A 16135-nucleotide genomic window follows, 5' to 3' on the forward strand; every position below is an offset into this window, starting at 1 on the left:
TTCAAAACTGAGAAGAAACTTGAATTTCTTCTGTGTTCACCTCTGTTTGGTGAATTCCGACGTACCTGGATGCTCTGATACCACTGATGGGTGGAGAGGAGCACTCAGCCACTGGTTGTGGCTGAAACTCAGTGAGGATAAATTGCCAAATCAGTAATTTCAATCTGAAAATAAATTACAGAGGAATAAAATCTCTCTCACGGCTCACTGGCTAATCTCTCTCACACACCACATTGCTCACATTTACTCACACACAACTCAGCTATTTATAGTAATTATAGAAATCAAATAATCAACAATGGTGGGTGCAAATCTTCAATAGAGGTGGGCTGGTAGGTGGAGTAGGTTGCCTGCAAATCTCCAATGTCCACAACGGTGGGCTGCCGGTCTTCAATGGAGGTGGGCTGCCGGTCTTCAAGTTTAATCTTCAACAATGACAAGGTCCCCAACAACTCTAGAGGCTGCTACAGTTTATTACTTGTGGCATTTTTGAAATAAGAAGAAGTTTGAAGGTAAGATTACTATAAAAACACTCAAAGCTAATTACTATTTAATATTTAAACTTAATGGTCTTATTAGCAGAAGAAAGTGAAGTGTACTTATAAATATGAATTTTTTTTTTTTAAAAAAAATTGAACTTAAATTTGTGTGAATTCAAATGAAACTCAATTCAATTATATATAATTTAAAATTTAAATTAATTTCAAGCTCTCAAATGTGGTGTAAATATCATATTACATAGAAATTATAAAGCTACCCCCTTACTATTTACCAAAATGAAGAACAATGAAAAGTTATTATTTCTCACCTAATAATTTTAATTTAGCATACAAGTTGTCTTCTTTAATTTAGTCTACAATCAATTGCTAATTTTGGCATTAAAATTTACTTGCTATATAATCTTATAACAAATTTATTACGTATTTCAAATATTAATATAATTACATGTTGTTTTTAGATTATATATTTTTTTAACCACATGCATGGAATGCGCACACACCATTTCAAAATGTTGACGCACCAAATAAGAATTTTTTTTTTTTTCCCCAGTTCATTGGAGGCCGATCAGCCTAACCTGTAAAATAAGCAAGCTCATCTCCCTTTTGATACCCTTCTTATTCTCTTTAAAGATCTAAGTTTGAAACGTACAATATAAAAATTTTAAACTCTTATGCTAAGATGCTCCTTAGAGCAAAATGCAAATCAAGAATATATCACACGCAAACACTTTGAAAATACTTTTGCGTGATTTGGAAGTTAACTATACGGAGTCTTCATTTCAAGAAAGAAGGCACCATGTTAAAAAGCCAGCATTCATTATTATGTGCAAAATGAAATAAAAATGAACAAGTCAAGTCATTTTCAAAAGCAATGCACCATTATTGTTCTGCTAAATAAATTGAACACGTCAAGTAATTTCAACCACACAAATGAACCCAAAAAAAAAAGGCTAATAATGAAAAATGATGTAAGTTAAGAAAGAAGAAAATATCTGGGATGAATAGTCACTTTCAAAAGTAATTTCTATGAGAAATGAATTGCAATTTTCATTACAGTTCATGATTGCAACAGGGGTTGCGAGTCATCAAACGAGAGCCATGCTTGAGCATCATCACCGATTGCCCATGTTCTCCATCTTCCCATGGATCTTATTCTCTTGCCTTATCCCTCCTTCCCTGAGCTATGCTTGCAACCAACATGATCGGAACTCTCTCTTGTCCATCTCTCCCAGCTTCTCTCCTCCTCTGAATTGGCCATCCAATGCCAATTGCTGTCTCTGGGAAGGGATTGCATGCGATCATAATGGTTGGGTCACCCATATTTGGCTACCCTCTAGAAGCCTCAGCGGTGGCATCCCTCCGTCTTTAAGAAACCTCACACAACTCTCTCACCTCAATCTTTCCCACAATTCCTTTGCTGGACCACTTCCAGATGATTTCTTTTCATCTTTAAATCACCTCAAGATCCTTGATCTCAGCTTCAACAGACTGCATGGAGAATTACCGTCACTTGTTACATCAAATGGTTCACCCATCTCCCTCCAAATATGGGATTTGTCCAACAATTACTTTCAAGGGTCATTATTCCAATCTCCATTTCTTCAGGCAGCATGGAATTTGTCAAGTCTTAATATTAGCAAAAATGACTTCGTTGGCCTTATCCCTTCCTCCATTTGTAGCAATTCCAGCCTTGTTAGACTCTTGGATTTCTCTTTCAATGATTTCAGTGGCCAAATCCCTCGTGAACTAGGGAAATGCTCCAAGCTCGAGGTTTTTCGTGCAGGTTTCAACTCGTTATTTGGATCGCTTCCAGCTGACATTTATCGCATGTCAGAATTGCGAGAAATTAGTTTACCTTCCAATCATCTCTCGGGACCGATTGGCAGCGATATCGTTCGGCTCATCAACCTCACCATCATTGAGCTCAACAACAATGAATTGAATGGCATGCTCCCTCAAAATATCGGGAAGCTTTCTAACTTGGAACACCTGCTCCTCAAAATGAACAATTTAAGTGGTACAATACCACCTTCCTTGTTGACTTGCACCAACTTGAAAACATTGAGTTTGTTGCACAACAAATTAGGAGGTGATATCTCCACTTTTAATTTCTCTAAGCTTCCCAAACTTGTCATTGTTGACCTTGGCGCTAATTTCTTCACAGGTCAATTGCCAGTAAGCCTTTACACATGCAAGTCCCTGAAAGCAATTAGACTTGCCTTTAACATGATAGAAGGACAGATCACACCTGACATTCTTGCTTTGCAATCTCTTTCATTCCTTTCACTTCGTGCAATTAAGTTAACCAACATCTCAGAGGCAATCAAAATTCTAATGGGTCTACACAACCTTAGGGTCCTTTCGCTTGCAGAATGCTTTGTAAATGAGATAATGCCAGATGATAACAGCTTGGTTGATTCAGTTGGATTTCAAAATCTTCGATATTTGAGTATAGGCTTCTGCCAACTCGTTGGACTAGTGCCGACATGGTTGTTAAAGCTTAGAAAGCTAGAGATTCTCATACTAAAAGGGAACCAAATTAGAGGTCCAATTCCTAGTTTCTTAGGTACTTTGCCACGACTCTTCTACATTGACTTGTCAAATAATTTCATTTCTGGAGAATTTCCACCGGAACTTACTAGACTGCCTACATTAACAATTAAGCAGGCTTCTGAACAAGTTGATCAAATGCTTGTGCCTTTATTTTTTGTCAATAACTCACCTTTAAAAAGTGGTATTAGACAATACAATACACTCTCGAACATGGGAAAAGTAATTGATGTGAGTAACAACAGCTTGAGTGGCAATATCCCCATTGAGATTGGTCAATTGAAGTTTCTTCGGTACTTGATTCTCTCTCAAAACAACTTCTCTGGCAACATTCCACATCAAGTGTCCAACCTTTCTAACTTAGAAAAGTTGGACCTCTCCAAAAACAATTTTTCTGGTGAGATCCCACAGTCATTAGAAGCTCTCACTTTTTTATCAACGTTTAATGTTTCATACAACAATCTTCAAGGAGCAATACCATTGGGCACTCAACTTCAAAGCTTTAATGTTTCTGCATACGAGGGGAATCCTAAACTTTGTGGCCTCCCACTTCCATACCAATGCCAAGCTATCAGCGTCGATGAAGATGGGAGCATTCAAGATGAGGAAGACGAATATGAAACTCCATGGTTCTATGTGAGTATGGCGCTTGGATTCATCACAGGGTTTTGGGCAATTTGCGGCAGTTTATTGCTCAAACCTACTTGGAGGTATGCCTACTTCCAATTTTTGATAGATACAAAAGACCGATTTTGTGTGACACTAGCCGTTTGCAAGTCTAGAGTTTGGAGCAGGATTCCAACTTAAGTGGTAATAGTCTTTTCTTTTTACCTCCCTCTCTTCCTATTTTTTATTTTCGATCTTAAGATTCTATAAATGCTTAATACACACACAGACACACGTGCGCACAGACATACACATTCTTATAATTTATCCATGACAATATGAATCCACGTATTTTATATATATATATTTTTTTTCTTTTCCCTTTTTTTTTTGTTTCCCAGCAAAGAAGCCCAATTTTGACCATTCTAAAGTTCGTATCTCTCAAAAAATTAAAACACAAAAGTCGTAGAGCAAACAAATACTCAAAAAAAAGATTCAATAAAATAACATTAAATTGAATCCATATAATCACAGTATCATAAGTTAAATATTTTTATACTATGAGAGTTTTGAGAATAAGTTTCCTCACTCCATTAATAGTCATTATCAAAAAAAAAATACAAAATAGAACAAACAAATTCTGAATAAAAAATGTTAAATTTTATTATAATTTTTCTTTGCTACTAGTCTAATACAGTATTTTTATTTTAACAACGTCCATATTCATGCCATAGTTTCATTCTTATGAGAATTTTTTTATCAATTTATTTTCATTCTACTGAGGGGACCTTAGCAAAAGAGAGTGAAGTGTGTTGCCGGACAGGTCATTGAAATTGAGTGCAATGTTTAGAAAATTCCTTCATGATATTTTAAACTCTTATGCTAAGATGCTCCTTAGAGGACACAAAACAAAAATGCAAATCAAGAATATATCACACGTAAACACTTTAAAAAAAATTATATAAAGACCACTCAATTGAAAAGCAATCCATTCAAATGATAAATGCTCTCATTAGCTAAAACCCACTCATCCACGTCAAAGCAAAAATATCATTTTTTTTTTTTATTGTTATTACTGCTAATATTTATTAAAATATAAAAATATTATGATCCAGAGGAAATACAAATTTTCAATAAAAAATAAGGTTGAATTAAAATAATACTTTTGATAAATTACAAAATTAAATAATTTTGTATTAGGATTATTTTTTAAAAATGACATTTTCTATTTTCATGATAGTCGCTATTAAAAAATATAAAGCGTCCATAAAGAATCCTAACAATCATTTTGTGTTATTAATTTAAATGCAATGCTCACCATACAACAAAGATTCATTCGGACCTTTTAATTTTGTTTCTGTAATTCCTTTGTTACTTGCTTCAATTCCACATCTCTTATCAAGACTTAAGTTACTAGGTCATTGAAATTAAATGTCATGTGCTCTCAATTAAATTTTCATGTATTGACACAAAAGTTAGAGAAACGGAAATCAAAAATAAAAATTAAAAATCAAAGACAAAAACTAAAAATTTAAAACCATCAACCCCTTTGGTTAACATTTATAACACTAATAGTAATTAAAATTTTAATTAAAAAGGTATTCATTTTCATCTTTAAATCAAATAATATTATAAAAATATGATCAAAATCATAAAATTACAAATAATCCACGTTGAAAAATAATATAATAAAAATAAACTTTATTTTAATTATTTTATGTAATTTTTTCTATTTTCAAAATTTGCTTTACAATAAAATTTATTGGACATGACAATTGAAAAAGAGTAAAAGTATTTTGTAATTGCCTTTATTATTATTTTTTGAAATGCACGTATATATTTTTTCAATTGTATTTGATTAATATGTTCATTTTATTTTGATTTTAATTTAAAAGTGTATAAAATAAACAATTGAATCCAAAGAAAATATTTTTGAATATCAAAATTTCTGATAATAGTTTGTCAAAATAAATGAAAATCATAAAATTTGATTTTTAGTTTTTTTGCAAAGAGTTGAAAACTAGTAACAGAAATAGAAAACTAATAACATAAAGAAACTAGTTTTTATAATTTTTTTTTCTTCATTATGGAGAAACACAAAGAGAACCACAATGATATCAAAAAGGTTCTTAAAAAGCTATGTTAGTACTATCTTTATTAAAAAAAAAAAAATCATGAAATAGATAGAGATGTTAAAACCACGTGAATATTAATGGCTTAGACTTAATGATGCAACTACCCTCAACAATGTCACTACTTAGGAGGACCTCATGTTTGGGAGATTTGTTGGGCTTTTGTGGAGCCTAGTTTCATTCAATCTGGATGATGACCTGACTTTTCTTTAATGAGAGATTTCTATCCTAAAACTTAGTCCATTTTTGGGCCCATTTTATAGCCCATTCGAAACCCTATGCGCAGCATATAAAATTATTATTTTTGGGTGATTAGGGTAATGCGATTACACTTCGTGAGAGAGAGAGAGAGAGAGAGAGAGAGAGAGAGAGAGAGAGAGAGAGAGAGAGAGAGAGAGAGTATTGTACCGCCGCACTCTCTGTCTTTTTCTTCCTCATAATAGTGAAATCCCTACAACTCTAGGAAGAGGCAGATTCCCAACAGTAATACGAGAGAGGAAGAGAGAGAGAGAGGGAGTATTGTACGCCGCCTCTTGTCTTTTTTCTCATATGAATCCTACAACTCTATGGACGTAGGCAAAATTCCCAAACCACGTAAATACTATTTTGTGTGTGTGATTAATTTTTCTTTGGCGTGTATTCTTTCTCTATTTTGCTTCTCACAGGATTTAGGAAATTATTTTTAATTCCCAACAACTAGTATCAGAGCCTAGGGTTAGGTTCGAGTAGGAGCAATGGCAAAGGAAGTAGGAAAGACGTCTGGAATAGAAAAGTTTGATGGCACAAATTTTGAATTCTAGAGGATGCGGATCGAGGATCATCTCTATGCAAAGAAGTTACATCTGCCACTTCTAGGAGAAAACCTTGCTACTATGAGGGACGAGGAATGGACTCTCCTTGATAGATAGGTACTAGGTGTTATAAGATTAACTCTGTCTAGGTCTGTTGCACACAAGGTTGTGAAGGAGAAGACTACAGTAGATCTGATGAAGGCTTTGTCTAGTGTGTATGAAAAATCGTCAGCAAATAACAAGATACATCTGATGAAGAAATTGTTTAATTTGAAAATGGTAGAGAATGCATTAGTGACACAACATCTTAATGAGTTTAATACTATCACAAATCAATTATCGTCTGTAGAAATTGATTTTGATGTGCACTGATCGTTTTGGTTTCATTGCCAAACAGTTGGGAGGCAATGAGGATGGCAGTATGCAACTCTATTGGAAAAGAAAAACTAAAGTATAATGATATATGAGATTTAATTCTAGCTGAAGAGATTTGTAGAAGAGATGCAGGTGAAACCTCATGATCTGGTTCTGCCCTAAACCTTGAGATAAGAGACAGAGGTATTCAGATCAGGGTAGATCAAAATCCAGAAACTATAATCGAAATAGAAGTAAATCTAGATCTGGCCAAAACAGACAATGCTAGAACTGTGGAAAAATATGTCACTTTAGGAGACAATGCAAGTCTTGAGAAGAAGAATGAGGATGATTCTGCTAATGCTGTAACATAAGAGGTGCAGGATGCATTACTTCTTGCAGTAGAAAGTCCACTTGATGATTGGGTTTTGGACTTAGGAGCTTCATTTCATACCACTTCACACCATGAAATCATACAGAACTATGTAGCAGGAGATTTTGATAAGGTCTACTTGGCTGATTGTACAGCCTTGGATGTTGTGGTATAGGAAACGTTCGGATGTCGTTGCCCAATGGGTCTGTTTGGTTACTGGAGAAGGTATGACATATTCTTGACCTGAGAAGGAATTTGATTTCTGTCGGATAGCTTGATGATGAAGGGCATGCAATGTTGTTTGCTGGTAGCACTTGGAAGGTTATAAGGGGAGCCAGAGTATTGGCTTGTGGAATGAAATCTGGTACTCTATACATGACCTCAAGTCCAAGAGACACAATTGCAGTTGCTGAAGCAAGTACTGATACAAGCTTATGGCACCACAGACTTGGTCACATGAGTGAGAAAGGGATAAAGATGCTGCTATCAAAAGGGAAACTACCAGAATTAAAGTCCGTTGATTTTCACTTGTGTGAAAGCTGCATCTTAGGAAAGCAGAAAAGGGTGAGTTTCTTAAAAAGTGGCAGAACACCGAAGGCTGAAATTAGAGTTAGTGCACACAGATTTGTGGGGGTCTTCTCCCGTTGCATCCATTGGAGGTTCAAGGTATTATGTTACTTTCATTGATGACTTAACCAAAAAGGTATGGGTCTATTTTCTGAAAAATAATTAAATATGATGTCTTTGAAACTTTTAAGAAGTGGAAGGCTATGGTTGAGACAGAGACAAGTTTGAAAGTAAAGTGTTTGAGGTCGAACAATGGAGGAGAGTACATAAATGGAGGGTTCAGAGAGTATTGTGCTACACATGGAGTCAAAATGGAAAAGACCATTCTTAAGACACCATAGCAAAATGGTGTGGCTGAGTGCATGAACAGAACTCTCAATGAGCATGCTAGGAGTATGAGGTTGCATGCTGGACTATCAAAAACTTTTTTAGGCTGATACTATTAGTTCTGCAGCTTATCTGATAAACCGAGGACCTTCAGTTCCCATGGAGTTTAGACTTATTGAAGAGGTTTGGAGCGATAAAGAGGTAAAGTTTTCTCACTTAAAAGTTTTTGGTTGTGTTTTTTATGTTCATATTGATTTTGATGCTCATAGTAAACTTCATGTAAAGTCCAAAATATGTTATTTCATTGGCTATGGTGATGAGAAATTTGGCTGTTGATTTTGGGATGAACAAAATAAGAAAATCATCAGAAGTGGAAATGTGAAATTTAATAAACAGGTTATGTACAAGGACAGGTCAACTGTAGTGTCAGATGTCACAGATATATATCAGAAAAAATATGAGTTTTTTAACATAGATAAGTTAACTAAAAGTACTATCTAAGAAAGGGGTGAAGATGATAAGGAGAATGTAAAATCACGGGTAAATCATAATACACCTGTAGTTGCGGTCCGTAGATCTTTCAGGATCATTAGACCTCCACAGTGTTATTCACCTGCTCTAAATTATCTCTTGCTAACCAATGGTGGTGAGTCAGAGTGTTATGATGAAGCCTTACAGGATGAAAGTTCAAGCAAGTAGGAGTTAGCCATGAAGAATGAGATGGATTCCTTATTGGGGAATCAAACATGGGAACTGACATAATTGCCAGAAGGGAAGAAGGCTTTGCACAATAAGTGGGTATACAGAATAAACAATGAACATGATGGTAGCAAGCACTACAAAACCAGATTAATTGTCAAAGGGTTCCAATAGAAGGAGGGCATTGACTTCGCAGAAATATTTTCTCCAGTTGTGAAGATGTCGACAATTAGACTAGTATTGGGAATGGTGGTTGCAGAAAATCTACATCTTGAGCAATTAGATGTGAAAACGGAAGTCCTTTATGGTGACTTGGAGGAAGACATCTACATGATTCAGCCAAAAGGGTTCATTGTCCAAGGACAAGAGAATTTAATCTGCAAACTGAGAAAGAGCTTGTATGGTCTAAAATTAGATCAAAATTTAATCTGCAAACATGTTAGATGGCACAAACTTTGGAATCTGGAGGATGTAGATCGAGGATTATCTCTATGGTTTGATACCCTTCTTAGTCTCTTTAAAGATCTAAATTTGAAACGTACAATATAAAAATTTTAAAGTCTTATGCTGAGATGCTCCTTAGAGGACACAAAAAAAAAATGCAAATAAAAAGTATATCACACGTAAACACTTGTAAAAAAAAGTTATATAAAGACACCTACGAAAAAAAAAATTAAGAAAAAAAAATTATATCAAAACCACTCAATTGAAAACAAGTAACCCCAAAGTCAAGACATGACTTTGAAAATACTTTTGCTTGATTTGGAAGTTAAGCTATACACATCATAGGAGTCTTCTGAAGACTCATAAATTAATTTTGAATACAAGTTTAGCATGACAACCAAACATTTATGCTCTATACAATAATCAACTCCAACACCCTTCTTCCTTGATTTTTATTATATTTTATTTACCATTTTTATTAGTTTGATCCCACCATATGTTCCAAACTAGCTCAACAAGATACAATAGGGCAAAGATCACAACGGCTATCAAAGGAAAAGAGCCAATGAACACGTAACGACCCGAAAAATTTTAACTATTTAAAATAATAAGAAAGATAATAAAAGGAAAAGGGGAAAAAGAAGAAAGGGAAAAGAAATTTTAAAAAGGAAACATGTAGGCACTCGGTGACGAACTGGATTTTCTCGTCAACGAGCAATCTTTTGAGCCTCATCTCCGAGTATGCATGTCTTGTCGGCAAGGGTTTTTTGAGAGAGGTTTCAGTATTTCTAAATTTCATCGATGAGTTCCCAGTTTCATCCACGAGCGGTGTTCTTGGGCTCGTCGACGAGTCCTAATGTCTCGTCGACAAGGCCACGTGGCAAGTTGCCTATAAATAGGCAAAAATCAGAATTATAGCAAAGAAATTCATTTGTCCTTCAGTTTCTCTCTCTCTCTAAAAACAGCCCCTCTGCCTTCTCTCTTCAAATTCGGCCCGAATTTAAACTAGTTTGATGATCGTAAACTACCACGAGACTCTTAGGAAGATTCTCTTCAACATAGGTGGATTAGAATTTTGATTTGAGAGGTTTGGGGAACATCCCAAAATTAGGGTAAGTGAGTTATTTTGGAAATTTCTTAATAAATATAGTTATTTGGAGTTTAGGAAGTATTAAATGGGTATTTTTCTAAGATTTGAGTAAGTTGGGATATTTGGAATACCGGGTCTCGTTTTGTTCAGTTTAGGTAGGAATCTCAAGGAGTGGGTAAGGGGAAATACTTTATAACATATTTTTACTAATTTTTAACTAGATAATTTTTGAGTGTAAAATTTTATATATTTAGGTAAATTATACTAAATGGTGCAGGAAATGAAAATATGGTTTTGTTTATATATTTTATTGAGAAAAACCGTGTGGCATGAAACCAACTTTGCTAATTAAATGGTTGTGAGTACTATGGAATGATGAATTATTGTGATTGCGAATATTGTTGGGTTGCAAATTCTGGTTGGTTGAAAATACTGTTTGATTGTGTATACTGTGGTAATTGTGTGAATAAGTTTGAATGGTTGGATTTGTTATTGAATTGTGTTGTGGTTCATGTAAATTGCGATATAACATTAGCAATGGTATGAGGTGGTCGTTATATCGTACCTGGTATAAGCATCATATAACATTAGTAGTGATATGACGAGGTCGTTATATGGGCGTTTATATTGGAGATAAACATTGGCAGTGGTATGAGGAGTTTGTTTACCTATTTACCATGAATAAAATGGTTTGTGCTATAATATGTGTGATGATTAGTCATGTGTGGACAGTGCAATCTATGTGATTGATAGCCCTGTATGGACCAGCCCTGTGTGGACATGTATGTTGTATGGTTGATAGTCTTGTGTGGACCAGTCTTATGTGGACACGTGTTTTGTATGGATTAGAGTCTTGTGTGGACATTGTATTCTATGTGTTCATGGACCCTGTGTGGGTATGATTAATGACTGTGTGGATTATCCTGTGTGGATTGATTGTGGTATGCATATATGTGTGGAACTCTACAAAATAATTGTTATTGGTTGCGTGTAATTTTAATTACTTAAGTATTTATGCTAAAGTAGATTACTCCACCCGAGAGCTTGCTGAGGAAGGCGAGTACCCTGGTGATTGTTTTTGGATACCAGAGTAGAGGAAGCCACTTGTATGGGCGGGTGACCTTCCCTATTTTTGGAGAATTTACCTGGATACATAACCCGAGGGCTTACTAAGAAAGGTGAGTGCCCTAGTATTAGCACTAGAGTAGAGGGAATCTATTTGTATGAGCAGGTAGACTTCCCTATTTTCATGAATTATCAGTAAGAATAATTATGTATGTGGGCATGTGATTGGGTGATAGAGAAATTGACAATGTTTTGTGATTATGAACGCGTTATCTTAACTACTATTAGTGGTGAAATGCAATTGTATGGATATTTTAATTATATATATTAAACATTTCAGCCACACACTGTTGTAAATTATTTCTTCCTTACTGAAAGGTATCTCACCCTTTTGATTTATCAATCTTTTCAGGTTTTCCAGGTGATCGAGCTTGGATAGCTCCAGGGCGGGGTAGTTTTGTGAGTAAATAAAAAGAACAGATATGTATAGTTTTATGCTTATTTAATTTGGTCATGTAATATGGAGAACGTGGTTGTACTTTCTGGGTTTGCTTATGCAAATATATAACTCTAGTATTTTGTTTGAGGTTATTTAATTAATTCCGCTGCGTGAATGGTATCAGAGATGCGTGTTAGTTTCATAACACTTTGGGCCCCACGTGGCGGGTTCGAGGCATTACAAACTAAATCCTTACAATAATATTACTTGTGCATATTTAATAATATTTGTCAAATGGGTATAAGGTTATGTGTTTGAACACACAAAAATTAAGAACTTTAAAATTTAAAAATTAATAAAACTTAACAAAAATTACAAAGGGAAGCTTTTAATTTCTGAGAAGTTGGAGGAAGAGTAAAGAATTAAGTTCTGTAAAACTAAAGACTTCTACCAATCTACGATGTCTACATAATAATAATACCTATCACAAATTAAACAAAAATTTCTCCAACCCATATAAAATCAGCAACAATGCCTATGAAACAATGGGCAAAAGCATTTATAAAGAAATTAGTGAATAGGAAATTAAAGACAGAGAATGAATTGATAGTGCCAACCTGAATAATCTTCACCCATGTTTAAAAAACTACATGCAAATCACTAACGTGGCATTAAATAATATATAACGTTATTTTAGAAACATCATTTTTGTCAAGAAAAATCGTTAAAAAAATTTATTTTGCTTCATTGTACATTTAATGAAATGTAAGATATTAATTATTGAAAAGTTATACATAAGAAAATTATATAGGATACAAAAATAATTAAAATTGAATGAAAATAAGTCGAACAATAATTTCCTTGAATCCACCAACAATCTCAAGTGTCTGCCATGCAATGCATTCTCACTCAGTGTCTCAGACTCCTCTAGGAACTCCCTTAAGGTCTGAATACCAAATTACATGCTTTTACTTTACTCCATCTAAAGTCTACCCAATTATGTTTTATTACATTAGACAATCCCAATATGAATAAATAACTAAATAGTGGCTCCTATACCTGGTTGGGCAACTAGAATCCATATTCTAAAAACTCAATTGGAGCTCCAAGCTTAAATCAAAATATTCTATGATGTAGGAATCAAAGTTGATGTTCCAGAAGATCATTAAACATGATGGCAACTGATTCACCAGTGTCAAAAAAATAAGTGATACATATAATCAAGAAGAAGAAGCAAACCTAAATCTTGGCGAGGAGCGATGGTGGCAGCGGTTGGAGTAGCGAACAACGAAAGACGAAAGCTGGGCTGTGACGGTGACGACTAGCCAACGACGATAGGCAACGGTGACGGGCGAGGGAACGGTGAACAGTGACAAAGAGAGGAGGATCGGGAGAGGGGAGGATCGAGAGGGAGGGAGGGGCTGCGACAGAATTGAAGGAATAAAAAAAAATTGGGGGAAAAGACAGGGAAATAGAGATTGGGGGGAAAGGGCCAATAGTGACGATTTTGTAAATTAGTCACTAATAGTTTCAAATAAATTTTTTTTATTTTTTAAAAAAAGTGAAGTATTAGTGACGGTTTCCAAATCCGTCACTAATAAGCGGTCAATAGTGATGAATTTACAAATTCGTCACTAATACTTTGAAGTAATTTTTTTTTATTTTTTTTAAAAAGGAAAGTATTAGTGACGGTTCTCAAATCCGTCACTAATAGTGAGCCAATAGTGACGAATTTACAAATTCGTGACAAATACTCTGAAGTAAAATATTTTTTTTTAATTTTTAAAAAGGAAAGTATTAGTGACGGTTCTCAAATTCATCACTAATAATGGGCCAATAGTGACGAATTTAGAAATTCGTCACTAATACTCTAAACTAATTTTTTTTTTTTTAAAGGGAAGTATTAGTGGCGATTCCCATCCGTCACTTATAATGGGCCAATAGTGACGAGTTTTGAAATTTGTCACTAATATTCTGAACTTTTTTTTTTTTTTACTTTTTTTAAAAAAGGAAAGTATTGGTGACGGTTCTTAGATCCGTCACTAATAATGGACCAATAGTGACGAATTTACAGATTCGCCACAAATAATTTGAACTAAATTTTTTTTTTTTTTTTAAAGGTAAGTATTAGTGATAATTCTGAATTCCGTCACTAATAATGGGTCAATAGTGACGAATTTGTAAATTTGTCACTAATACTCTGAATAATTTTTTTTTATTTTTTTTAAATAATAGTACTGACGGTTATTTAATCGTCACTAATGTTTATCTTTTAGTGATAGATTTAATTCATTACTAATACCACATAAATCGTCCCTAATATTTTTTCGAGATAATTTTTGCACAAAAAATGTTTTCTCACGATTTTTTTCGAGTTTTAGTGACAAAACTATTAGTGACAGATTCAAATTGTTAACCTGATTGGTCACGCCCTGTTTTGATAATGACAAATACTCTTGGTACTGATGGTTGTACTGAGAACTGCATGCAGGTTCACCTTGTGCGCACTTCAGGACTAAAAGACTTATCATGATGGCGTGCGGTGTTCGTGTCGATGAATGAAGAATCTTGTGATGTATTTGTATTTATTATTTAGTTTCTTCATTCTGGGATGTAATTTTATTATGGACTGTACACTCATATGGCTTGTAATAATTTGCATCATGCATGATAGGTAGGTATGCTCAAATCGATCTTAGTTGGACATTGGGTACCTACACAGACCATAGAAAGACCTTAGGGTTTTCCCTTCAGTCGACCTTCGGTCGACCGACACCAGACTTTTCCGATGTCTTCAAATTAGATCCCAAGTGACCCTAGGACACACACATTTACACATATGTTTGTTAGGTACTTGAATAGGGCTTGTTTGTTTCAAAATGGGACCAAAATGCACACATGGTGCACTTTCGGTTGACCAGCAAAGCCAGTTCATTTTTGCCCGGTTGACCGAAACATCTGGTCGACCAAAACAGATAGTTCAAAAGGCCCCGGTTAACCGAAACATCTCGTCGACCAAAACAGATAGTTCAAAAGGCCCCGGTCGACCGAAACATCTGGTCAACCAAAACAGATAGTTCAAAAGGCCCCGATCGACCGAAACTCCTTTTGGTCAACATTTTGACCACCTGCTCGACCAAAACATGTAGTTCAAGAAACCCTGATCGACCGAAACCTCCCTGGGTCAAAGTACGACCATCTGGTCCACCGAAACTGGTAGTTCAAAAGGCCCTGGTCGACCAAAACCCTCCTGGGTCAATAGTTGACTATCTGGTCAACCGAGAACATTTGTTCTCCAACTACCTGGTCGACCGAAGGGTCCTCAAGAGAATTCCTAGCGGTCTGGTCGACCGAACCAGGCAGTTCAAAATGCCCTGGTCGACCGAAACTCAAAAAATTGGGAAATCGCCCTCTCTTGGTCGACCAAAACCTTAGTTCAATATTCCCCTGGTCGACCGGACCATTTGAAACTTGGTCAATCGAAACCTTTCTGGTCAACCGGACCTCTCGAGTTGCCCTGATTTTTACCGTGGTTAAACATATTTTAAACAGGGTTAATTATTTTATAATGATTTAAAACTTTCTTAATAATGCCCAATAAGTCCCCAACGGTCAAAAATACCTCCTTGCCTATATATACCCATTCATTTATCATTATTAGTGGGGATTAGCAAATTTGATTAGGGCAAAACTCTCTCAACTCTCAAAACCCTATATTAGCCAAAAACTTCTTACAAACACTCACATACTCTTCAATCTTTATTTCTCTAAGCATTGTGAGTATTTCTATAAGGCTATAGTGTGTAATCTCTCTAGCTAATACTCTCTTTTGGTATAAAGTTTGATTGATTTTATTTGAGAGTATAGCCTAAAGTTCTTCCACAGATTTCATTTGATAAATCTTGTGTGGGAAGACTTTGAGGGTTGTGGTTCTTGCATTGTTGTTGCAAGATACCTAAACCTAGATTTTGTGTGCAAAAATCATTTTGTGAAAAGCTAATCTTTCAAACAACTCCATTATGCTTTAGACATTGAAATATCGTATTGAGTTTGTTTGATCTACTTGTTTAACATATTTAAAACCCTGATCTGATTTTGTGATATTCGAATATTGTGTTTCAAATCTTACTTAGATACACACTCTAGATCTTGATTGATTATCATACTTGATTGAGTGTTTAGCACACATTAGAGCACT

The 16135-nt window shown here is 34.9% G+C and overlaps 1 protein-coding gene across 1 annotated transcript in view; it reads left to right on the forward strand.

Moving 5' to 3' along the window:
* The window catches only part of LOC131148414 (receptor-like protein 3), a 73963-nt gene that overhangs the window by 16052 nt on the left and 41776 nt on the right, over positions 1 to 16135 (forward strand). The window contains exon 2 of the mRNA XM_058098115.1: positions 1557 to 3760. Coding sequence (XP_057954098.1) covers positions 1557 to 3760 — 2204 coding nt within the window. The remainder of the gene's footprint in view (positions 1 to 1556; positions 3761 to 16135) is intronic.

This window comes from Malania oleifera, chromosome 2 (assembly GCF_029873635.1).
Source record: "Malania oleifera isolate guangnan ecotype guangnan chromosome 2, ASM2987363v1, whole genome shotgun sequence".
NCBI classification, from domain to species: Eukaryota; Viridiplantae; Streptophyta; class Magnoliopsida; order Santalales; family Ximeniaceae; genus Malania; species Malania oleifera.